Raw genomic sequence first — 27,478 nt, 5'->3', positions numbered from 1 at the left:
TGAAAGCACTTTGGAAAACACTGAATCGATCATGGCAAGAACAACCCGCCTCTTCGGGGACCTTTCATGTTGACACAATTTATTTGCACCATTAAATCCCACCTGACACCGAACATTTATTTTGAAAAATAAACGCTTGTAGAAATGAGGGCATGGAGAACTGCGAGCTCACGTCCATCACACCTCTTTCTCCTGCCCTCAAATATCCCCCCCCTTTTGAGGCTGGGATTTTTTTTCCCCCCCTCCTCCATTGCTGACATGCATTTTTCATCTTCACATCTCCTTGAACACTTCTCGCCCCAAAATGGCAATTTTCTCTTTTTTTATGATTACCGGTTCTTCGACAGCTGAGGCACCTTTCAAGCGTGTGCAAAAAAAAAAAAAAAAAGTTTTTTTTAGTCATCATAGTTCATACAGAGTCAGGCTTTCAACAATATATTTTTAATCTGCTCCACAGCCTGCAGGACGCGACTGTTCAAATCAGATAAAATAAAAATAAAAAAGCCTCAAAGAATTTCTTCTTTTAAATTAAAATCCCCTTCTTCACATTCCCACCATTGTCTAAGACTCGGCCACATAAATACATTTATGTTTTATTTCATGTCCCATCCTGAAAATGCAACACGATTGCAACCCCGCAAGGCCGCCACGCTGATAAGATGAGGTCAACTTGAGCTCATAATTGACTTCAACAGTTTACTGCTGCAGCCCTCCAGGGCTCTTTACTGCCACCACAGTGCAGCAAGCAGCCTGGAAATAATCCACTCAATTCTCATACTTTTGATGCTTGGATTCTATCAAGGTTGATTAGGAATAGAATCCAAAACAGGGTTTTTTCAACCTTTTGTGAGCCAAGGCACATTTTTTTTGCGTTGAAAATATCCAAAGGCCCACCACCAGCAGAAATCATTAAAAAACGAAACTCAGTTGACAGTAAAATTTCGTTGTCGTTGTTGTTGGATATGACTTTAAACCATAACCAACCATGCATCACTATAGCTCTTGTCTCAAAGTAGATCACCACCTGTCACATCAGGCTGTGACTTATTTTTTATTTTTTTTTGCTGTTTTCCTGTGTGTAGTGTTTTAGTTCTTGTCTTGCGCTCTAATTTTGTTGTTCATTGTCATGTCATGTACGGATGTACTTTATGGACGCCGTCTGCTGCTCCACACGCTGTAAGTCTTTGCTGTCGTCCAGCGTTCTGTTTTTGTTTACTTTGCAACCAATTCAGTTTTAGCTTAGTTTTGCAGAGCCATCCCTAAGCTTTAATGCCTTTTGTTAGCGGCACTTGCATTTTGTTTATTTTTTGGTTTAAGCATTAGATAAATTTTTACCTGCACTCTGCCTCCCGCTGTCGCCTGCATATTGTGATCACGACAAACCAATTTGTAGCCACCTACTGATATGGAAAAGTATTTGGAGGAAGAAGAATACTGATTTGCATTCCAAGAACACCACACCTACTGTGAGGCATGGGGGTGGAAACATCATGCTTTGGGGCTGTTTTTCTGCTAAGGGGACAGGACGATTGATCCGTGTTAAGAAAAGAATGAATGGGGCCATGTATCGTGAGATTTTGAGCCAAAACCTCCTTCCATCAGTGAGAACTTTGAATGGTTGACCAAATACTTATTTTCCACCATAATTTACAAATAAATTCTTTAAAATTCCTACAATGTGAATTCCTGGATTTTTTTTTTCACATTCTGTCTCTCACAGTTGAAGTGTACCTATGATGAAAATTACAGACCTCTGTCATTATTTTAAGTGGGAGAACTTGCTCAATCGGTGGCTGACTAAATACTTTTTTGCTCCACTGTATATATATATATATATATAATATATAGTATATGAATAGTATAAATATATTCTACATTTAAGTGCAGTCAAGGAACATATGCATTATAATGAAGTGGGAGAAAAAAACAACAACAACATGGAAGCCTACGGCACCTACATTTTTCGCCTTTTGTATGCCGCCAGAAAGCCGATGGGATTTGCGACACCTGAAATAAGGACTCGGATTGGAATTTGCATGGTGAGGACGCTCTGGGAGATGATCAACGAGGTGCCAGTGAATTCAATTGGAACGCTCATACGAAAAAAAAAAAAAGTGAAGGACGTCGCATGTGGTAAACAACTACGGGGACATGATGAGAGACCCCTTTTCAATCTTGGCGTGCTGCGTGCCATGAGGACATAATGTCTGCTGCACTATATTGACAAATATGTCACCAGAATATAAGACAACCCATCTTTTTCAGGCTTATTTTCTCTGTTTGTTTACTCAACTGCAGTGCAATCAGCTGTAAATATAAATGTTGGTATCGCCAATCAACTCGTCACCGCTTGTGTGTCCTTTTTGTGCTTTTTGTGCAGTCGGAGGAACTAATTGTTGCTCATTTTCTGCATGACTGACGCACCGGTCTGAACAAATCAAAAATATCATAACAGTTAAAAAAAAAACACATTTACTTAAAGGCCTACTGAAATTGGATTTTTTTATTTAAACGGGGATAGCAAGTCCATTCTATGTGTCATACTTGATCATTTTGCGATATTACCATATTTTTGCTGAAAGGATTTAGTAGAGAACATCGATGATAAAGTTCGCAACTTTTGGTCGCTAACAGAAAAGCCCTGCCTTTACCGGAAGTAGCAGACGATGACGTCATCGGTGTGAGGGCTCCTCACATCCTCACATTGTTTTTAATGGGAGCCTCCAACTAAAAGACTTCTTCGGACAGAGAAAACGACAATTTCCCCATTAATTTGAGCGAGGATGAAAGATTCGTGTTTGAGGATATTGATAGTGACGGACTAGAAAATAAACCCAAAAAACGCGATTGCATTGGGACGGATTCAGATGTTTTTAGACACATTTACTAGGATAATTCTGGGAAATCCCTTATCTTTTTATTGTGTTGCTAGTGTTTTAGTGAGTTTAAGGGGCGTGTCCACGGGTGTCTTGAGGCCAGTGTCTGATGGAAGTCGACGGCAGTTGTATGGACGGCACAAGCTGAGCTGATCTCCGGTAAGAGGCGACTTTTTACCACCATTTTCTCACCGAAAACTGCTGCTTGACATTTGGTCGGGATCCATGTTCGCTTGACCGCTCTGATCCATAAGGAAAGCTTCATCCATCCATCCATCCATCATCTTCCGCTTATCCGAGGTCGGGTCGCGGGGGCAGCAGCCTAAGCAGGGAAACCCAGACTTCCCTCTCCCCAGCCACTTCGTCTAGCTCTTCCCGGGGGATCCCGAGGCGTTCCCAGGCCAGCCAGGAGACATAGTCTTCCCAACGTGTCCTGGGTCTTCCCCGTGGCCTCCTACCGGTTGGACGTGCCCTAAACACCTCCCTAGGGAGGCGTTCGGGTGGCATCCTGACCAGATGCCCGAACCACCTCATCTGGCTCCTCTCGATGTGGAGGAGCAGCGGCTTTACTTTGAGTTCCTCCCGGATGGCAAAGCTTCTCACCCTATCTCTAAGGGAGAGCCCCGCCACACGGCAGAGGAAACTCATTTCGGCCGCTTGTACCCGTGATCTTATCCTTTCGGTGGAGTGCCATCTCCGGGTTGGGGAGGAGACCCTGCCCCAAGTGGAGGAGTTCAAGTACCTAGGAGTCTTGTTCACGAGTGAGGGAAGAGTGGATCGTGAGATCGACAGGCGGATCGGTGCGGCGTCTTCAGTAATGCGGACGTTGTACCGATCCGTTGTGGTGAAGAAGGAGCTGAGCCGAAAGGCAAAGCTCTCAATTTACCGGTCGATCTACGTTCCCATCTTCACTTATGGTCATGAGCTTTGGGTCATGACCAAAAGGATAAGCAAAGCTTCACCTCCGGGAATTTTAAACAAGGAATCACTGTGTGTTTGTGTGGCTAAAGGCTAAAGCTTCCCAACTCCATCTTTCTACTTTGACTTCTCCATTATTAATTGAAAAAATTGCAAAAGATTCAGCAACACAGATTTCCAAAATACTGTGTAATTATGCGGTTAAAGCAGACGACTTTTAGCTGTGTGTGTGCGCAACGCTAATATTTCCTTACAGTTCGTGACATCACGCGTACACGTCATCATTACGCGACGTTTTCAAGAGGAAACTCCCGGGAAATGTAAAATTGCAATTTAGTAAACTAAAAAGGCCGTATTGGCATGTGTTGCAATGTTAATATTTCATCATTGATATATAAACTATCAGACTGCGTGGTCGGTAGTAGTGGGTTTCAGTAGGCCTTTAATAATGTTGACAAAATAATAGAAGGAGCCTTTGTTTTCTTACTTGCTACTAAAAGACAAGTTGTCTTGTATGTTCACTATTTTATTTAAGGACAAACTTGCAGTAAGAAACATGTTTAATTTAAGATTTTTTTGTCAAAATAAAGCCAATAAAGCGTTTTTTTGTGGTCCCCTTTATTTAGAAATGTATCGAAAAGTACCGAAAAGTATCAAAATATTTTTGGTACCATGATATTGGTTTAGGGACAACAGTAGCGTAGTAGTAGACATTCTTAATTTGAATCAAGCAACCTTATTGTTGAACTTTCATGGCTGTACTCATTTTATACTTAATTTTTTTAACTTACATATCTAAATGACCTCTTCAAACTTCACAAAGGCCTATGCTTGGGGCACCAGTCCGACATCCCCACTAACCCCCCTCCACTTCGACACCCCTGCCAATGTGTACCAAACAGAAGCTACTTGGTTGGCCACACCTGTTATAAGGAGCCATCTACTCCATTTGTTTTAGGATTATTCTTGTTCAAAAGGTTTAATATTAGAAAATCACACACAAATACCATCTCAGCTGGTGGCTTACTTTCGACGTTGTTGCGATCCGTGACTCGGATCTTCAAATATTATTGTTTATTTTTCCATCTTTGTTCTCATTCTCCGTCTGATCCGTTTATTTCCCGTTTAGTCCATCACCATGGTTACTTATTAGTTTCAGCTGTTACTCCCGGTTCCTGCACACCTGTTCACTGCTAATCACCTTCCCTTTATAAGCCAGCCTCTTCTGTTTATTCTTTCTGGGACTCTAATTTGCTCACATGCAACAAGTAACGTCAGGTATGTTTTTCTCGCTAGCTCATTAGCTAAGCCACTTTGTTGTCATCTTTAGCTCACATGCTAATTATCTTTGTTTTCATTTTTTGTGCCATCGTGCCAAATCTTAGTTCTTTATATTTCCTAGCTTTCACGCTAGCGTCTTTTGTTTCCCTTTTTATTAGCTCCAGTGTTTTTGTTCAGAGCTCACTTTTTGTTAATAAATTTGTTAGATCTTACCTTTGTTGTGTTCTTCGTTCGACGCATCCTCGAGGGAATCGAACCCGGTACCACGATGCCGAACCGGCGTTACAGACGTGGCGCATCTGTGCTTTATTTCAATTGTCCTTTCCTTTAAAAGCAGTAACACCCTTTAACGTGTTCCGTGATGGAGAAATAATGTGCAATGAAAAACTGTGTTCTATTGTAAGAAGTGTTGATGCTGATTAGTTTATCCACACGTGCGGACAACACAACATGTCAAAACTCATCATGTCTGCAAAAATAGCTCTAATTAGCTGGGGGGCAGGGGAGACTTTCAGATAGTGAAAAACGTGCAGTCCTAACTTAACAGCTTGCTGTCACAGGGGAAACAATATGAAAACCATCAAAACCTGCTCTTTTGTATACAGTTAATTCTCAGTTTTCGCAAAAAATAAATAAAAAATCACTCATCCCCTTCGCTTGTTTGCACCACTTTTCTAAAAAGATATAACATTGATACAACGTTGATTATACATACTGTATTTTCCGGACCATAGGACACACCGGATTATAAGGCTCACTGCCAATGAATGGTCTATTTTTGATCATTTTTCATATATACCGGATTATAGGGCGCATTATCCATCCATCCATTTTCTACCGCTTATTCCCTCTCGGGGTGGCGGGGGGCGCTGGCGCCTATCTCAGCTACAATCGGGCGGAAGGCAGGGTAAACCCTGGACAAGTCGCCACCTCATCGCAGGACCAACACAGATAGACAGACAACATTCACACTCACATTCACACACTAGGGCCAATTTAGTGTTGCCAATCAACCTATCCCCAGGTGCATGTCTTTGGAAGTGGGAGGAAGCCGGAGTACCCGGAGGGAACCCACGCATTCACGGGGAGAACATGCAAACTCCACACAGAAAGATCCCGAGCCTGGATTTGAACCCAGGACTGCAGGAACTTCGTATTGTGAGGCAGACGCACTAACCCCTTTCCCACCGTGAAGCCCCTAGGGCGCATTAAAGGAGTCATATTATTATTATTATTATCCAAATGGAAAACACTTCCTTGTGGTCTACATAACATTTAATGGTGGTTTTTTGCGCTAAATGTTGCATAGATTATGTTTTACAGATCATCTTCAAGCCGCTTTCTGACAGTCGCTTCAGGATGCGCCGTTTTGTGGGCGGTCCTATTTACGTGGCTCGCCTTCGGCAGCGTCTTCTCCCCGTTATCTTTGTTGTAGCGGTGTAGTGTGCAAGGGAAAAACAAGACTGGAAATGTGTCCCGTGAAAAACAGTCTGACCGGAACTCTAATAACTAAAGTTCCTTGAGTGAATAATATAAACTCACTACACCGGTATGTTTTAGCGCTTTCATGACGAGTTTACCGACAGATGAAAGTAAGAACTTTACATTACTTTATTTTAGAAAAGGCAACAGAGGGAGTTCCAGTGATGTCATCAAGCCCAATGGCAGCTTAGATCATGTGTGTCAAACTCTGGCCCGCGGGCCAAATTTGGCCCGGCGTGTAATTTAATTTGGCCCTAGAGGCAATATCAAATTCAATCAATCAATCAATCAATGTTTACTTATATGGCCCTAAATCACTAGTGTCTCAAAGGGCTGCACAAACCACTACGACATCCTCGGTAGGCCCACAAAAGGGCAAGGAAAACTCACACCCTGTGGGACGTCGGTGACAATGATGACTATGAGAACCTTGGAGAGGAGGAAAGCAATGGATGTCGAGCGGGTCTAACATGATACTGTGAAAGTTCAATCCATAATGGATCCAACGCAGTCGCAAGAGTCCAGTCCAAAGCGGATCCAACACAGCAGCGAGAGTCCCGTTCACAGCGGAGCCAGGAGGAAACCATCCCAAGCGGAGGCAGATCAGCAGCGCAGAGATGTCCCCAGCCGATACACAGGCAAGCAGTACATGGCCACCGGATCGGACCGGACCCCCTCCACAAGGGAGAGTGGGACATAGGAGAAAAAGAAAAGAAACGGCAGATCAACTGGTCGAAAAAGGGCGTCTATTTAAAGGCTAGAGTATACAGATGAGTTTTAAGGTGAGACTTAAATGCTTCTACTGAGGTGGCATCTCGAACTGTTACCGGGAGGGCATTCCAGAGTACTGGAGCCCGAACGGAAAACGCTCTATAGCCCGCAGACTTTTTCTGGGCTTTGGGAATCACTAATAAGCCGGAGTCCTTTGAAGGCAGATTTCTTGCCGGGACATATGGTACAATACAATCGGCAAGATAGGATGGAGCTAGACCGTGTAGTATTTTATACGTAAGTAGTAAAACTTTAAAGTCACATCTTAAGTGCACAGGAAGCCAGTGAAGGTGAGCCAGTACAGGCGTAATGTGATCAAACTTTCTTGTTCTTGTCAAAAGTCTAGCAGCCGCATTTTGTACCAACTGTAATCTTTTAATGCTAGACATGGGGAGACCCGAAAATAATACGTTACAGTAATCGAGACGAGACGTAACAAACGCATGGATAATGATCTCAGCGTCTTTAGTGGACAAAATGGAGCGAATTTTAGCAATATTAACATTAGAGCTGGCCCGCCGGTATTATACAGCTAGTACTCATACTTGCCAACCCTCCCGATTTTCAGTGCCCCACTCAAAAGTCTCCCAGGGCAAACATTCTCCCGAATTTCTCCCGATTTCCACCCGGACAACAATATTGGGGGCGTGCCTTAAAGGCACTGCCTTTAGCGTCCTCTACAATCTGTCGTCACGTCTGCTTTTCCTCCATACAAACAGCGTGCCGGCCCGTGTTACATGATATATACGGCTTCTATACACACTTAAGTGAATGCAAGGCATACTTGATCAACAGCCATACAGGTCACACTGAGGGTGGCCGTATAAACAACTTTAACACTGTTACAAATATGCGCCACACTGTGAACCCACACCAAACAAGAATGCCAAACACATTTCGGTTGAACATCCGCACATAACACAACATAAACACAACAGAACAAATACCCAGAATCCCTTGCAGCACTGACTCTTCCGGGACGCTACAATATACACCCCCGCTACCACCAAACCCCGCTCCCCCAATTTTTATTTACATTTTATTTGATATGCCATTGATATTTTTTACTCATTATTATAATTTGAAACTCGATTATGTATGTGACTATAAAGCTACATAAGCCTCGCATGTTTAATATTCAATGCAAAACTTGTTTGGGTCCCTATTAAAAGGTTAATTTGTTCAACCTTGGCCCGCGGCTTTGTTCAGTTTTAAAATTCGGCCCACTCTGTATTTGAGTTTGACACCCCTGTACTGGTGGCTTGTAATAAGACCATCTCAGGAGAGCCCAACTTTGAAGCAATGGATGGAAACCACAATGGACTTATATACAATTGAGAAGATAACTGCCTTTATTAATTATAAATTGGAGAAATTTACTTCATACTGGGAAAACTGGGTCAATTATGTCACGCCCCATAAGGCTGACCTTAATCTCTCGAATTAGTGCACTGTTTAAAAAATAAACAGGGGCGGCATAGCTCGGTTGGTAGAGCGGCGGTGCCAGCAACTTGAGGGTTGCAGGTTCGATTCCCGCTTCCGCCATCCTAGTCACTGCCGTTGTATCCTTGGGCAAGACACTTTACCCACCTGCTCCCAGTGCCACCCGCACTGGTTTAAATGTAAATTAGATATTGGGTTTCACTATGTAAAGCGCTTTGAGTCACTAGAGAAAAGCGCTATATAAATATAATTCACTTCACTTCACTTCAAAAATAAAAGACTACTCCCTATATGTAAAATAAAATATTTTATTTCATTTCTGTTTATTATTATTATCAAGGTATTTTTTTTTTTTTTTGCTTATTTAATTGATGTATTTGTAGATACTACTTTGTTTTTGTTTTTTCTCTGTTTTTCATTTCTTTTTTGGGGGGGGGTGTGGTAAGATGGGTTTATAAACAAAAAATTACTTTTGACATTTAGGGCAGACAATAGCTGTATGATGTTTGTGGATATGACTTAATGGATGGAAATGTCTGATGCTGGATGTCGATAAAAATAAAATGAAAAAAAGAATAAAAATAAAAAGTACTTAATAATGACTAGTTAAGAGCCAATATGTTACTAATTTGCATGTTAATAAGCAACTAATTAATGGTGAATATGTTCCCCATACTAAAGTGTTACCATGTTTTTTTTTTACTGGTGCACAAAATGAACCGTGCATGAACATCACCTTGTTCAAACAACAAAACCAACACAGTGCATAAACTCACAACAAATTACACACCTGCAAATCAGTCAGCTGTTGCCGTATCCGTAATACGCCGATAGGGAGAAGTTTGTATTTACACGATGAGTCGGGTGTGTTTTGATCTCCGCCGAACCCCTGAGGCCGACTCACCGAACCCCTAGGGTTTGATCGAACCCAGGTTAAGAACCACTGAGATAGGATGAATGTTTTCCTCCCTATCACCCAGCCTTTGGATGTGCTTGGAATAATCACAAATTCGGAAACAGCACCACACAAAAGCTTGTAATTCAACAATATTTCCTCCTAAAAAGACCTTCGAAGTCCAATACTAATCCATTGAAATAAGTGAATATTTCATCAGGGGTGGGCCGTCGGCGCCAGCAAGGCCTTCTTTGCAGGCCTAACATAACCAGAAATCATGGTTATAATTAAAGATACAAGTATTTTTTAATTAACATTCTCTAAATATCTAAAATAATTCATATTCTTTTCATGTCAAGCCATTTTCAGTGCTGTTGTTTTTAGGTCACTTAAACCTAGACAAACATAGACAAACTTTACTGATCCAGGTGGGAAATTGTTACAGTTGTTACAGTTTATATCCAATCAGAATTCAGCTAGCTTATGTTGACATGCTGTACGAAATCTGCCCGGGGCCTTCAGAATCAACAATGCAGGCGTCCGTGCGCTTTAAGCGAACGGACACATACAGTTGATAGACAGTTGCGATAGCCAATCAGATCATGAGTTGTCAGTAAGGCCGTCTAGCTGGCCTTACTCTGTGATTGGATACTCACTGGGGAGTCCCAAGTGAGTATCCAATCACAAGTTGCGAAAACAGGTAGTGGCACAGGAGCCATAGAGAGCCACAGAAAACTTGCCAGTACTCACAAAGACGAAGAGCAGCATGTTGATTAGGTGGCAGATATATATTTGCAAGGCCATTTTCAAGAAGGATACTTAAAGGGGAACATTATCACCAAACCTATGCAAGCGTCAATATATACCTTGATGTTGCAGAAAAAAAAGACCATGGATTTTTTAAACTATTTCCGAACTCTAAATGGGTGAATTTTGGCGAATTAAACGCCTTTCTGTTTATCGGTCTTGTAGCGATGACGTCAGAACGTGACGTCACCGAGGTAACACACCCGCCATTTTCATTTTCACATTACAAACACCGGGTCTCAGCTCTGTTATTTTCCGTTTTTTCGACTATTTTTTGGAACCTTGGAGACATCATGCCTCGTCGATGTGTTGTCGGAGGGTGTAACAACACTAACAGGGAGGGATTCAAGTTGCACCACTGGCAAGAAATTTGCCGCCAGACCCCCATTGAGTTTCTGCACATTTTACCGGCGATGCTAAGACAGACATGGCACAGAGATGTATGGATAACCTGCAGATGCATTTGCAAAGATTAAGTCAACGAAATCACAAAGGTGAGTTTTGTTGATGTTGTTGACTTATGTGCTAATCAGACATATTTGGTCGCAGCATGACTGCCAGCTAATCGATGCTAACATGCTATTTACGCTAGCTGTATGTACATTTGAAACTAGATACCGACATTTAATGCGAAACAAACACTTACCAATCGACGGATTTAAGTTGCTCCAGTGTCACAAGATGCGAAAGTCCTGATCGTTTGGGCTGGACATTTTACCGGCGATGCTAATAAGGCAGCCATGCTATGGGCCACTTCTTTAGGTACACCCTTGCTATGGCCGAATAGCGTCAATAGCTATTCGCTCAATAGCTTCAGTTTCTTCTTCAATTTCGTTTTCGCTATCTGCCTCCATACTCCGACCATCTGTTTCAATACATGCGTAATCTGTTGAATCGCTTAAGCCGCTAAAATCCGAGTCTGAATCCGAGCTAATGTCGCTATATTTTGCTGTGGTAACCGCCATGTTGTTTGTATTGGCAGCACTGTATGACGTCACAGGGAAATGGATAGTGGTTTCGAAGATAGCGAAAAAAAGGCACTTTAAAGCTTTATTTAGGGATATTCTGGGAGTGGTAAAATTTGGAAAAAAAATTTAAAAAATACAACAAGCCACTGGGAACTGATTTTTATTGTTTTTAACCCTTTTGAAATTGTGATAATGTTCCCCTTTAAGAGAAACAACATCTTGTGAGACGAGGTGGGCGATGAAATCAACCGACTATGTAGGGCTATACGGCGTCGAATGGGTGCTGCAAATTGTTAGTTTAAATATTTTATTTGTTAATTTTTTTCATGTTTAGTATGTTTTCTGCAATTTATATTTTGACAGTACCACATAAGACATGTTTTAATTGCTGATGCGGGTTTAATGATGTTTAAATGCGCCAGAAAATAACCCGTTTTGTACACTGTTGGTGGTGGTTCAAAGCCCAGTAGTTTGCAAATGTGTTTCTGTATATTATTTCTCCAGCAATGGTCATGTTGGGACATAAAATATGGTATTTTGAGAGATAATCATTGAAGTCGGACATCACTGAAGGCCACTGCAATTTAGGTACTATCATAATCCATTTTCATGCATTTTAATCCAACCCTCCGTTTTCTATCGCACCTGTTCAAGATGTCGCATTAATGGAAAGAAGTATTATATGTATTATTGGTTAACTTTTAGAATAACAATGTTATTAAATGTTTAAATAGACTCCCTTTTTAGACCAGTTGATCTGCCGTTTCTTTTCTTTTTCTCCTATGTCCCACTCTCCCTTGTGGAGGGGGTCCGGTCCGATCCGGTGGCCATGTACTGCTTGCCTGTGTATTGGCTGGGGACATCTCCGCGCTGCTGATCCGCCTCCGCTTGGGATGGTTTCCTGCTGGCTCCGCTGTGAACGGGACTCTCGCTGCTGTGTTGGATCCGCTTTGGACTGGACTCTCGCGGCTGTGTTGGATCCATTATGGATTGAACTTTCACAGTATCATGTTAGACCCGCTCGACATCCATTGCTTACCTCCTCTCCAAGGTTCTCATAGTCATCATTGTCACCGACGTCCCACTGGGTGTGAGTTTTCCTTGCCCTTATGTGGGCCTACCGAGGATGTCGTAGTGGTTTGTGCAGCCCTTTGAGACACTAGTGATTTAGGGCTATATAAGTAAACATTGATTGATTGATTAAAAAGAATAAGATACTTATTATACTCTTAAAATGTTGGACTTACTTAAAAATGCACGCATTTCGTTGTATTCAGTGTTAAAAAATATTATATGGCTCTCACGGAAATACATTTTGAAATATTTGGCTTTCATGGCTCCCTCAGGCAACAAGGTTCCCAAACCCTGTGCTAATTGATTGTATTGATCTACCGTATTTCCTTGAATTTCCGCAGGGCATATAGCATGCGCCGGGCCATAAATTACTGCCGGGTCAAACTCGCTTCCCAAAATAATTAGCGCATGCTTAGTATTACCGCCTGTTCAAACTTGTGACGTTTCGAGTGACACTCATTTTCAAAATGCAGGAGGCTGATTTCAACACCGGTAATTTGAAATTGCATAAAGGGAAGAAGTTTAAAAGCTATTCAGTAGGATTTAAGGTACAAGCTTACATCACACTCAAATTTTTACTGCATACCTTTGGTAAGTGCCGGAGTGAGAAGAGGTTTTAAAAATAATTAGCGCATGCTTACTTTTACCACATGCCTTTGGTAAGCGGAGGAGTGAGAAGAGGTTTTAAATTAATTAGCGCCCCGGCGGCACTTCAAGGAAATACGGTATATGAGATATTTAATATGATATAAATTATGATATGATATACGGTACCATTTAAAAGGTGTGTGCGCTGCCTGCATAAATATTATGCATGTAATTATAATGACTAGAAACACACTACTGGGTCTGTGTGGTCCTCACAAGATGATGACATAACTGCATTGCACTGCAATCACAGCTCACTTGTTTAAGACTGAAAAGCAGATCTTGATCAAATGTTTCCCTGCCATTGAGAAATTACATAATATTAACCTCTTGTGCTAATAAAAAAACATTTTACAAATATTTATTTTCACCAATTACATCTGGTACCATTAAGAGTACCGATAAGGAATATCGATAAAATCCTAACGATATACATGTACAGAGATTGATCACATTACGCCTGTACTGGCTCACCTGCACCGGCTTCCTGTGCACTTAAGATGTGACTTTAAGGTTTTACTACTTAAGTATAAAATACTACACCGTCTAGCTCCAGCCTGTCTTGCCGATTGTATTGTACCATATGTCCCGGCAAGAAATCTGCATTCAAAGAACTCCATATTATTAGTGATTCCCAGATCCCCAGAAAAGTCTGCGTGCTACGGAGCGTTTTCTATTCGGGCTCCAGTACTCTGGAATGCCCTCCCGGTAACAGTTAGAGACGCTACCTCAGTAGAAGAATTTAAGTCCCAGCTTAAAACTCATTTGTATACTCTAGCCTTTAAATAAACTCCCTTTTTAGACCAGTTGATCTGCCGTTTCTCTTCTTATCTGCCCCCCTCTCCCTCGTGGAGGTCCGGTGGCCATGGATGAAGTGCTGGCTGTCCAGAGTCGGAAGGAGCCGGGGTGGACCACTCCCCTGTGCATCGGTTGAGGACATCTCTGACCCGTTTCCGCTCGGGATAGTCTCCTGATGGCCCCACTATGGACTAGATTCTCACTATTATGTTAGATCCACTATGGACTAGACTCATTATTATGTTAGAGCCACTATGGACTGGACTTTTACAAGATTATGCTAGACCCACTCGACGTACAAACCCCGTTTCCATATGAGTTGGGAAATTGTGTTAGTTGTAAATATAAACAGAATACGATGATTTGCAAATCCTTTTCAACCCATATTCAATTGAATGCACTACAAAGACAAGATATTTGATGTTCAAACTCATAAACTGTATTTTTTTTTTGCAAATAATAATTAACTTAGAATTTCATGGCTGCAACACGTGCCAAAGTAGTTGGGAAAGGGCATGTTCACCACTGTGTTACATCACCTTTTCTTTTAACAACACTTAAAAAACGTTTGGGAATTGAGGAAACTATTCTTTGAAGCTTTGAAAGTGGAATTCTTTCCCATTCTTGTTTTATGTAGAGCTTCAGTCGTTCGACAGTCAATGCGCCACACATTTTCGATGGGAGACAGGTCTGGACTGCAGGCGGCGCAGGAAAGTACCAGCACTCTTTTACTACGAAGCCACGCTGTTGTAACACGTGGCTTGGCATTCTCTTGCTGAAATAAACAGGGGCGTCCATGATAACATTGCTTGGATGACAACACATGTTGCTCCAAAACCTGTGTGGACCATTCAGCATTAATGGTGCCTTCACAGATGTGTAAGTTACCCATGCCTTGGGCACTAATACACCCCCATACCATCACAGATGCTGGTTTCCGAACTTTGCGCCTATAACAATCCGGATGATGATTTTCCTCTTTGTTCTGGACGATACCACGTCCACAGTTTCCAAATATAATTTGAAATGTGGACTCGTCAGACCACAGAACACTTTACCACTTTGCATCAATCCATCTTAGATGAGCTCGGGCCAAGCGAAGCCCGCAGTGTTTCCTGGTATTGTTGATAAATGGGTTTTGCTTTGCATAGTAGAGTTTTAACTTGCACTTACAGATGTAGCGACCAACTGTAGTTACTGACAGCGGTTTGATGAAGTGTTCCTGAGCCCATCTGGTGATATCCTTTACACACTGATGTTGGTGTTTGATGCAGTACCACCTGAGGGGTCAAAGGTCTGTAATATCATCACTTACGTGCAGTGATTTCTCCAGATTCTCTGAACCTTTTGATGATTTTACGGACCGTAGATGGTAAAATCCCTAAATTCCTTGCAATAGCTCGTTGAGAAATGTTGTTCTAAAGCTTTTCGACAGTTTGGTTAGAAAGTGGTGACCCTCACCCCATCCTTGTTTGTGAATGACTTAGCATTTCATGGAAGCAGCTTTTATACCCAATCATGGCACCCACCTGTTCCCAATTAGCCTGCACACCTGTGGGATGTTCCAAATAAGTGTTTGATGAACATTCCTCAACTTTATCAGTATTTATTGCCACCTTTTCCAAATTCTTTGTCACGTGTTGCTGGCATCAAATTCTAAAGTTAATGATTATTTGCAAAAAAAAATGTTTATCAGTTTGAACATCAAATATGTTGTCTTTGTAGCATATTCAACTGAATATGGGTTGAAAATGATTTGCAAATCATTGTATTCCGTTTATATTTACATCTAACACAAATTCCCAACTCATATGGAAACGAGGTTTGTACTTTGTATCTTGTCTCTCCTAGGTTTCTCGTAGTCATTCATATTGACATCCCACTGGGTTGTGAGTTTATCCTTGCCCTAATGTGGGCTCCGAACCGAGGATGTCGTTGTGGCTTGTGCAGCCCTTTGAGACACTTGTGATTTAGGGCTATACAAATAAACATTGATTGATTGTTTGATCCCTACTCATTAGCATTCAAGTTTCAAGTTTATTCACAATACCATATAACAATTACAGTAGTGGTGAAATGTCATCATTTAAAGATGTTGGTACGTTGTAGGGCTATACCGCGTCGAAATAATGGCATTAAAGCCATTATTTGACATTATCTAAACAAAAGGTATTCAAAGGGTAAAAATGTACATGTTAAAAATTTTGATAATTTTAAGTGTATAGAGCAGGGGTCACCAACGTGGTGTCCGCGGGCACCAGGTAGCCCGTAAGGACCAGATGAGTCGCCCGCTGGCCTGTTCTAAAAATAGCTCAAATAGCAGCACTTACCAGTGAGCTGCCTCAATTTTTTAAATTGTATTTATTTACTAGCAAGCTGGTCTCGCTTTGCTCGACATTTTTAATTCTAAGAGAGACAAAACTCAAATAGAATTTGAAAATCCAAGAAAATATTTTAAAGACTTTGTTCTTCATTTGTTTAAATAAATATTTTTTTTTTTTACTTTGCTTCTTATAACTTTCAGAAAGAAAATTTTAGATAAAAAATACAACCTTAAACATGATTTTAGGATTTTTAAACACATATACCTTTTTACCTTTTAAATTCCGTTCCTCTTCTTTCCTGACAATTTAAATCAATGTTCAAGTAATAAAGAATAATAAATACATTTTTATTTAATTCTTCATTTTAGCTTCTGTTTTGTCGACGAAGAATATTTGTGAAATATTTCTTCAAACTTATGATTAAAATTAAAAAAAAATATCCTGGAAAATATAGAAAATCTTTAAAATCAGATTTAAATCTTATTTCAAAGTCTTTTGAATTTCTTTGAAAAAATTTTGTTCTGGAAAATCTAGAAGAAATAATGATTTGTCTTTGTTAAAAATATAGCTTGGTCCCATTTGTTATATATTCTAAAAAAAAAAAAAAAAATGCAGATTGGATTTTAACCTATTTAAAACATGCCATCAAAATTTTAAAATTAATCTTAATCAGAAAAAATATTAATAATGTACCATGAATTATTTTTAAAAATTTTTCAAAAAGATCTTTGACTTGGCTAGTTTTTGTCTTCTTTTTTTCGGTTGAATTTTGAATTTTAAAGAGTCGAAATTGAAGATAAACTATGTTTCAAAATTAAATTGTCTTTTTTTTCCGGTTTTCTCCTCTTTTAAACCGTTCAATTAAGTGTTTTTTTCATCATTTATTCCCAACAAAAAACCTTCAGTAAAGGAAAAAAAATGTACGACGTAATGACAGACAGAAATACCAATATTTTTTAATATATATATATTTATTTATTAAAGGTAAAGTGAGCAACTTGGCTATTTCCGACAATTTATTTAAGTGTGTATCAAACTGGTCGCCCTTCTCATTAATCAGTACCCAAGAAGTAGCTCTTGGTTTCAAAAAGGTTGGTGACCCCTGGTATAGAGAAGTTTGAACACAAAAAAAAAAAGTTTTTACGCCTTTATAAAACTTTAATGTCCTGTTTGTTTTTGATGATAATTAAAATTGCTAAAATGTAGAATATGGGAGTGAATGATTGATGAATGTGGCCTTTATAGAATAGTGACCGTATTATGACATTTTAGCTTTGTGCTACTAATTCCCTTCAATGGACTCTATATAAACCGTGCAGTCAGATTATGTCAACACACACACACACGCACACGCACACACACACACACACACACGTGATGCTCGGTGTTGAGATGCGGCTTACAGTGCCAGAGACAATCAACTTGTCCTTGAGCTCCAGATGGGGGAAAACAAATGACCCCCCTCCCTTCGCTCCTTTGTCAAACAAACACTCTTCCACTTCTCGTTAGGAACAAAATAGGTGTGTTTATTTAAGTATGTGCCGAGAGCATGATCACGAAAGATCAACAAGCCATCATTTATTTGTTGGCGCGTGCTCTGCGTGTATAGCAATGGCGTGCGTATAAGCGTACCGATATAAAACACACAAGCAGATGGTATCACTGTGCAGCGGCACAAACTCTGCTTTGCCACCTTTGGAGTATCGTTCACATTAATATTGAACATGATCTATTTCTGGCGACTTGTCCAGGGTGTACCCCGCCTTCCGCCCGATTGTAGCTGAGATAGGCGCCAGCGCCCCCCGCGACCCCGAAAGGGAATAAGCGGTAGAAAATGGATGGATGGATGGATCTATTTCTGGGGCACTGTTGACCAACATGCAGGTATATGGTGACTAAAAAGACAAAGAAGCAATGCACTGAGCCGGATTCTATCAATCAATCAATCAATGTTTATTTATATAGCCCCAAATCACAAATGTCTCAAAGGACTGCACAAATCATTACGACTATAGCATCCTCGGAAGAACCCACAAAAGGACAAGGAAAACTCACACCCAGTGGGCAGAGAGAATTCACATCCAGTGGGACGCCAGTGACAATGCTGACTATGAGAAACCTTGGAGAGGACCTCAGATGTGGGCGACCCCCCCCCTCTAGGGGACCGAAAGCAATGGATGTCGAGCGGGTCCAACATGATACCGTGAAAGTTCAATCCATAGTGGCTCCAACACAGCCGCGAGAGTTCAGTTCAAGCGGATCCAAGACAGCAGCGAGAGTCCCGTCCACAGGAAACCATCTCAAGCGGATCAGCAGCGCAGAGACGTCCCCAAACGATACAGGCGAGCGGTCCATCCTGGGTCCCGACGAGCGGTCCATCCTGGGTCTCGGCTCTGGACAGCCAGTACTTCATCCATGGTGATCGGACCGGACCCCCTCCACAAGGGAGGGGGTGACATAGGAGAAAGAAAAGAAGCGGCAGATCAACTGGTCTAAAAAGGAGGTCTATTTAAAGGCTAGAGTATACAGATGAGTTTTAAGGTGAGACTTAAATGCTTCTACTGAGGTAGCATCTCGAACTGTTACCGGGAGGGCATTCCAGAGTACTGGAGCCCGAACGGAAAACGCTCTACAAATGTAAGACCAAATTCCAATCCGGCTTCAGAACTAACCACTCCACTAACCTTCTCAATCTGACCGACCACATCAAACATGAGGTGGACGCGGGCAAATACTGCGGCATGGTCATGCTGGACATTCAGAAGGCCTTTGACACCGTTAACCACGGATAAGCTCCGAGCAATCGGATTCGACGAAACCTCATCGAGCTGGATGCAATCTTACTTGGAGGGGAGGAAACAGGTGGTAGAGGTGAACGGCACCATGTCCCCTCCCCTCTCAGTAAGCTGTGGAGTCCCCCAAGGCAGTATACTAGGACCTTTTCTGTTCCTAATATACGTAAATGACATGCCATCAAGATGCCACTCTGAATTGTTTGCCAATGACTCGGCCCTGCTGGTATCCGGCAAGGACAAGTCACAGGTGGAACAAATCCTCAGTGCTGAACTCCTCAATATTTGCACCTGGCTCGCTGACAACAAGCTATCCATACACTTAGGTAAAACGGAATCCATCCTATTTGGGTCCCATATCAAACTTAAGAAGGTCAGTGACTTCACTATAAAAGTGGGTGACATTGTTATCACCAGGAAGGATGAGATCACCTACCTAGGTTCCATTCTAGAGGCTAATCTTTCCTGTGATAAAATGGCAACCAAGGTGATCAAAAAGGTCAACCAAAGAGCGAGATTCCTCTACAGAATCTCCTCTCTGGTCAACAAAAGCACCTTGAGGATTCTAGCAGGAACTCTCATTCAACCCTTCTTCGATTACGCTTGCACCTCCTGGTACCCCAGCACCGCCAAAACCCTCAAATCTAGACTCCAAACATCCCAGAATAAGCTAGTCCGGTTACTTTTAGACCTCCACCCCAGATCACACCTCAATCCAACCCACTTCTCCAAAGTGGGCTGGCTCAGGGTGGAGGACAGAGTAAAACAACTTGCACTGAGCCTAGTCTATAAAATCCGCTACACCTCCTTGATACCGAAGTACATGTCAAACTACTTCCTTAACGTAAATGACCGCCATAACCACAACACCAGGGGGAGCTCCACAAACCACGTTAAACCCAGATTCCGATCTAACAAAGGTCTTAACTCATTCTCTTTCTATGCCACATCAATGTGGAATGCACTCCCAACAGGTGTAAAAGTAAGTGCATCTCTATATTCCTTCAAAACTGCTCTAAAACAACACCTCCAGGCAACTTCAACACTTTACTAATAGCCTCCTCCATTCACATCCCATCTCCCCGGATTATAAACAACTCAAATGTACTTCTAATGTATATACTTGTTGTTATGCTATCTGAACTCACTATGTTCTCTGCTGGCTGTACATATCCTACTAAATAAGACCTACACTGTTTCAATGTCCACATTTCTCTGTTGATGCAATTATTGATAACTGAAGTTCTGATATCAACCAAAGCTCCTCATCCCACCCCCCGGATTGTAAGTAATGTAAATAATTCAATGCACATACTATGATGATTAACTTGTGTGATGACTGTATTATGTTGATAGTATATATTTGTACCATGAATTGATTAACGTGGACCCCGACTTAAACAAGTTGAAAAACTTATTCGGGTGTTACCATTTAGTGGTCAATTGTACGGAATATGTACTGAACTGTGCAATCTACTAATAAAAGTATCAATCAATCAATCAATCAAAGCTAGGTCAGGAAAAAAATTGATATAGAAATTAAATTTATGTATTAGCTTTATTAAGCTCGCAGCAAAGTTTTCAACAGCTCATTCTAAAAATATAATAAAAAAGCCAATAGGGGTCGGCAACCCAAAATGTGGAAAGAGCCATATTGGAGCGAAAACACACAAAAAAAAATCTGTCTGGAGCCACAAAAAAGTTAAAGTCTTATGTAAGTGTTATAATGAAATCAACACATGATGTAAGTGTTATATTAGCTTGTGGAGAGACGGAGCCGACGAGCCGACAGGGGGATAGGACGGACGGCGGTCCTACCCGAGATGGCGGCCAGGAGGCGGGGAATGCGGTGGAGAGCAGAGGCAGGGTGCACTCGGAGCGACGTTGCAGCCAGCCGAGTCAGGTGCGTAAGCGACACACCTGCAGTAAAAAAGGGGAGAAGGAGGAACAATCGCGGCAGAAGTAGGCGAGGAAACCACGGCGAACGAAGACAACGCACACGACGAGAGAAACCCAGATCAAGATGAGCCCCCACGGCAGACGCAGCAACCGGCCAACAAAAAGTGCGCTGACGCAAATCTTCCTTGACAGAAATGTTGTATTTAAATTTCTATCCTACACACTTTTGCAACATTGGAAATCGTTAGTAAAATGGAGGCTTCTCACAGGATGAGATAACTTCTGGAAATTACTGGCTCAGAAAGACCAAAGGTAAATATGTGAGTGTCCAAGTTTGAGAAAATGGCAGGCTGTCTTTTTCAAGTAGATTTATTACAATCTTTGCAAACTGGGTAACGTTTGCTGTGGTCTGGAACAACATGGCACACAAACAACTATGAGAAATGCAGCCCATATTACATACAGATAATGTGTCATGAGACATGCACATATAAATTAAATACACAGAAGATATAAGTAAAGGAAATTAAATGAGCTCAAATGTACCTACAAAAAAGGCATAATGATGCAATATGTATATACAACTAGCCTAAATAGCATGTTAGCATAGATTATCTTGGAGTCATGGATTGATCAAATATGCCTGATAAGCACTCCAGTAAATCAATCAAATCATCAAAGTTAACCTTTGTGCATTCGTGCACAGCATAAAAAAGTATGGTGGACAAAAGGAGACAAAGAAGGAGTGGCATAAAAACACGTCTTTCTGTGGCAACATTGGAGAAAGCTGTACATGTAAACAAACTACGATGAGTTCAAGGACCGCTGAAATTAGTAGGACAAAACGGTTTTTGCCAAATACTCTCATCAGTGAAGCCTGTTTGACAAACAGTGGGATTTCCAACAATTAGGAAGGTTTGTGTCATGTTTTTCCTCCTACAGGAAATATATTAAAACAAAAAATGTTTCTTTTTTAATCATCGTTTTCCATTGTCACACATCTCTGAAAGAGGTCCAGGGAGCCATTTGGGCGGCTCTAGAGCCGCGGATTGCTGACCCCCGGTGTAAAGTAACAAGAAAAAGGTGAAATGTTGATGCTAAAATTGAGAGATGCACAATGTTTTTTTCAGGCCAATACCGATACAGATAACTTCCTGCTGGTCGATACTGATAATCAGTAAGGACATGTATCATTTTTCAAATGTAGATTTGACTGTTAGTATTTTCTTTGCCGCTGCCTTTGAAGAGGCTTCTCTAACAGAATGTGCCTTCATAGGGTTTCAATGCTGGCGTTTTAGGTGGCTGATAAGGTTTGATGTGTTGAAGCGCAATGTTTATTCTGTTTGCAGAACATTTGGTGCAAATAGCACACAACAAGTCTTCCTCTGAAACAGAAGTCCGACACAATCGATGCCATGTTTGTTTACAGTGAACTCAGTGGGAGTTTATGACAGGCGAGCAGCAGGAAAGGAGCGCTTGATTTGCTCACCCCAGCCCACTTGCAGTACAGTACAGGTAATTTTGCCTTAATTGAATTTTTTTTTTTTATTATCATTTATCAGAAAAAGTTCTTTATCGGACTATCTGTATGCAAAATAATACAAAAAAACTTTTCACATGATTTAAAAACATTTCTAACCCTTTAAAGGCTTTTTAATTATGTCAAAATTTTAAATTTGTATACATTTACAAAAAACAAGGTTATTTTACTCATTTAAACCTGACATTATCTAAATTCCTCGTATCGACTGTCCAATATGTATCGTGCACCCTTAAAAAAACGTAGAGCTGACATAAAGACTTTTTCTTTTCTTTAAACAAATTTATATATTGTATTTGCTTTAAAAATGAAATGTATCAACATTAGTCCCAGAATCTTTCAGTGAACAAAGTTCAGACACCCCCGCTTTAGTCCATTATAACAGTAAATGCAAAAAAGGGGTACTAATCACAACAACAAAAAATCTCTAAGCATTGTACCGCATTTTCCGGACTATTAGGCGCACTTAAAATCCTTTTTTTCCCCAAAACTCGACAGTGTGCCTAATAACCCGGTAGGCTCAATTTTATTTTGTACATGGTGTGATGATAATTGTGACCAGTAGATGGCATTCAAACATAAGAGATACGTGTAGACTGCAATATGATGGCAATATGACTCAAGTAAACAACACCAACATTTTATATGTTCCATTGGAAATATAGAACATTACACATGGCGCTCAAAAATCTATTAAAATGTTTTAGTACGACTTTGGTAATCTGTAAGGCCGCACCGCCTGATGAATTGTCGGAGCATTTAACATACGAGTATTCTTATGTTGTGTGTATAAGGTAAGACATTATCTGGTGTTTTGTTTTGCAATATTATGCAAAAGTAACTTTTCTTACTTTCTGGTACCTGCTGATCTGTATTTGGGATCTGCGCAAATCCTGAAAAATTGTGCGCTTCCGCCTTTGTAGTCTGTGTCGACACCATAGTCGATAAGCTTCTTTTTCTTTATCTTCTTGTTATGGAACATTAATCCTCCGCTGTTGCTAATCACAACAAAAAAAACCTCAAAGCATTGTACCGCATTTTCCGGACTAATAGGCGCACTTAAAATCCTTTTTTCCCCCAAAACTCGACAGTGCGTCTTATAACCCGGGAGGCTCAATGTTATTTGGTACCTGGTGTAATTATAATTGTGACCAGTAGATGGCATTCAAACATAAGAGATACGTGTAGACTGCAATATGATGGCAATATGGCTCAAGTAAACAACACCAACATTTTATATGTTCCATTGGAAATATAGAACATTACACATGGCGCTCAAAAATCTATTGAAATGTTTTAGTACGACTTTGGTAAGCTGTGAAGCCGCTCCGCCCGATGGATTGGTGGAGCATTAAACATACGAGTATTCTTATGTTGTGTGTATAAGGTAAGACATTATCCGGCATTTTGTTTTGCAATATTATGCAAAAGTAACTTTTCTTACTTTCTGGTACCTGCTGATCTGTATTTGGGATCTGTGCAAATCCTGAAAAATTGCACGCGTCCGCTTTTGTAGTCTGTGTCGACACCATAGTCGATAAGCTTCTTCTTTTTCTTTATCTTCTTGTTATGGAACATTAATCCTCCGCTGTTGCTAATCACAACAAAAAAAAAACTCAAAGCATTGTACTGCATTTTCCAGACTATTAGGCGCACTTAAAATCCTTTTTGTCCCCCAAAACTCGACAGTGCGCCTTATAATCCGGTGGGCTCAATTTTATTTGGTACATGGTGTAATGATAATTGTGACCAGTAGATGGCATTCAAACATAAGAGATACGTGTAGACTGCAATATGATGGCAATATGGCTCAAGTAAACAACACCAACATTTTATATGTTCCATTGGAAATATAGAGCATTACACATGGCGCTCAGAAATCTATAAAAATGTTTTAGTACGACTTTAGTAATTGTCGGAGCATGAAACATACGAGTATTCTTATGTTGTGTGTATAAGGTAAGACATTAGCTGGCGTTTTGTTTTGCAATATTATGCAAAAGTAACTTTTCTTACTTTCTGATACCTGCTGATCTGTATTTGGGATCTGCGCAAATCCTGAAAAATTGCGCGCTTCCGCCTTTGTAGTCTGTGTCGACACCATAGTCGATAAGCTTCTTCTTTTTCTTTATCTTCTTGGTATGGAACATTCATCCTCCGCTTTTGCTAATCACAACAAAAAACATCTCAAAGCATTGTACCGCATTTTCCGGACTATTAGGCACACTTAAAATCCTTTTTTTCCCCAAAACTCGACAGTGTGCCTAATAACCTGGTAGGCTCAATTTTATTTGGTACATCGTGTAATGATAATTGTGACCAGTAGATGGCATTCAAACATAAGAGATACGTGTAGACTGCAATATGATGGCAATATGACTCAAGTAAACAACACCAACATTTTATATGTTCTATTGGAAATATAGAACATTACACATGGCGCTCAAAAATCTATTAAAATGTTTTAGTCCGACTTTGGTAAGCTGTGAAGCTGCACCGCCTGATGGATTGTTGGAGAATTAAACATACGAGTATTCTTATGTTGTGTGTATAAGGTTAGACATTATCTGGCGTTTTGTTTTGCAATATTATGCAAAAGTAACTTTTCTTACTTTCTGGTACCTGCTGATCTGTATTTGGGATCTGCGCAAATCCTGAAAAATGACGCGCTTCCGCCTTTGTAGTCTGTGTCGACACCATAGTCGATAAGCTTCTTCTTTTTCTTTATCTTCTTGTTATGGAACATTCATCCTCCGCTGTTGCCATTTCTAATATAAAGTATTGTAAAGTTCTTACTTGCATCTGTCAGTGAACTCGCCATGAAAGTGTTAAAACATACCGGTGTAGTGTGTTTACATTATTCACCCAAAGAACTTTAGTTATTAGAGAGTTCCGGTCGCACAGTTTTTCATGGGACACCTTGTTGTTGTTTCCGGATGAGGACATGCTGCTTTGTTATTGATTTAAGTAAAATCTGAATGCCAATAAAACTGTTATCTCCATCTTTTGACACTTCTTCCATTCCCGTCCTTGCACGCTACACCGCTACAACAAAGATGACGGGGAGAAGACGCTGCCGAAGGTGAGCCACGTAAATAAGACCGCCCACAAAATGGCACATTCGGAAGAGACTTTCAGAAAGCGGCTTGAAGATGATCCGTAAAACATAATCGATGCAACATTTTGGCCAAAGAACCACAATTACATTTAATGTAGACAACAAGGAACTGTTTTACATTTAGAAAAAAAAAAATCATATGACTCCTTTAATGCGCTCTATAATCCGGTGCGCCTTATATATGAAAAAATACAAAATAGACCATTAACCGACAGTGCGCCTTATAATCCGGTGCACCTAATGGTCTGGAAAATAGATAGATAGATAGTTAGATAGTACTTTATTTATTCGGTCAGGAGAGTTCATTCAGGAAAATTACAATTTTCAGCACAATCCCATTCAAGATCACAGAAACATTACAGGGAGACAGAACAGGATCGCTGACGGGTCTGCCGGCTTCCAGTGCCCCTTACAAAAAAGATGACATACAGGTAAACATGGGGGGCGGGGGGAAGAAAAGAATAGAAGATTAAAATAAAATAAAAAAAATCGGTCTTAGCCTGGGCCCTGGAGTGTGGGTGCAGACTGAGGCCAAGGGGAAAAAAAAAAAAAAAAAAATACGATACACATAATAATGCAATAATAATAATAATAATTTGACTTTATTTATTACATATACAATGTGCAATGAAATCCATTTGTGGTGTTTTTGTACATTCTGCCTTGGTAAAGGGCATGGGTTCGATTTCCAGCGAGGTTTATGTCAGGAAAGGAAAAAGTGAAAAGTGACAGAAAAAAAATACCACAAACAGCGGAATATAACCCATCCTTGTGCTGTGTGGGGGACCAGAAAGGGCCGCTCCTGGCTAATTGGGGCCCGAAGCAGAATTTTATTTTGAGGCCCCTCATACTAATAGTTTTTTTTCGAGCATGCAAAAGAAATAAAGAAAAAAAAATTGTAAGAAAATACTTCACATTGAAAACACAAAAAAGTAAAACAATACATGATTGTATTTTTAATCTCCAAAAAGGAGTGGGAAGAAGTAAATCTTAGTTACTCCCACCCCTTAAAAATGTAATGACAGTTTTATTTAGGTAAAACGAAACTCTGACAAATCTCTAACTGTTTACAAAATCAGCACAACTGCAGTTTCCCACAGTGAGCACGTTTAGAAAAAAAATTGCCATTATATAATTATCAGTGACAGGAGGCTCGGAATACGTTTGCAGTAGAATTTAACATAAAGTGCCCTGTATTTTCATTTCTCTCAAGAAACAACAACCAAAGAAAAACAAAACAATTACACTCAGCTTTAATTGCTTTGGAAAAAAACTTTCTTACAAAATGTTGACATTTCTAGAAGGTAGTTTTCAGTTCAAGTTGGGTTGCTCGGGAACCAGCAGTGCTTTCAAGCTGGGCCAGCTGGCGTTGACAAGTCACTGTCAGTCAACCAAACTCACTCTCTTTCTTAAGATATAAAAGTCCAAACAACCTGAGCCGTGCAGAAAAACAACAGGTGACATCAACGCGGCTCCGCCACTTCTTTGATGCTGGATTCTTGGCCGAGTGCTGCCTACAGTATATAAGACGCTCACAGACAGAGTGGCTCTTTGAAGGATGAAGAAATGTGATGACAGCGGCAAAGTCTTTAAGCACCTTAGACTCCAGTCTTTCTGCAAAACAAGACAAACGCACATGCAGTCCAATGATCCTTTTTCGGAAAAAGCCTGCATGTTTCGTCAGTTGCATGCAGTACACACCCCCTCTAAACTGCACCGTGGCTTGGTTAAGAGCTGCCAACAAAGGATTTGTGAGGCAATTTTGCAAAGGAAGCATGCACACCATGAAACAATAGTGCGTGTGTAAGAAACAGGTATGCGTTGATTATGTTTTGTTTTTTGCC

General features: G+C 40.6%; 1 protein-coding gene across 1 annotated transcript in view; it reads left to right on the top strand.

Moving 5' to 3' along the window:
- LOC133559759 (slit homolog 1 protein-like) overlaps window positions 1-27,196 on the top strand; it is an 83,469-nt gene extending 56,273 nt beyond the window's left edge. Inside the window, exon 7 of the mRNA XM_061911828.1 lies at window positions 27,049-27,196. Coding sequence (XP_061767812.1) covers window positions 27,049-27,196 — 148 coding nt within the window. The remainder of the gene's footprint in view (window positions 1-27,048) is intronic.
- The last annotated feature ends 282 nt before the right edge of the window (window positions 27,197-27,478 follow it).

This window comes from Nerophis ophidion, linkage group LG09, assembly GCF_033978795.1.
Source record: "Nerophis ophidion isolate RoL-2023_Sa linkage group LG09, RoL_Noph_v1.0, whole genome shotgun sequence".
NCBI classification, from domain to species: Eukaryota; Metazoa; Chordata; class Actinopteri; order Syngnathiformes; family Syngnathidae; genus Nerophis; species Nerophis ophidion.
Note: the sequence above shows the minus strand (reverse complement) of the source record. Positions and strands in the feature narration are given on the sequence as shown.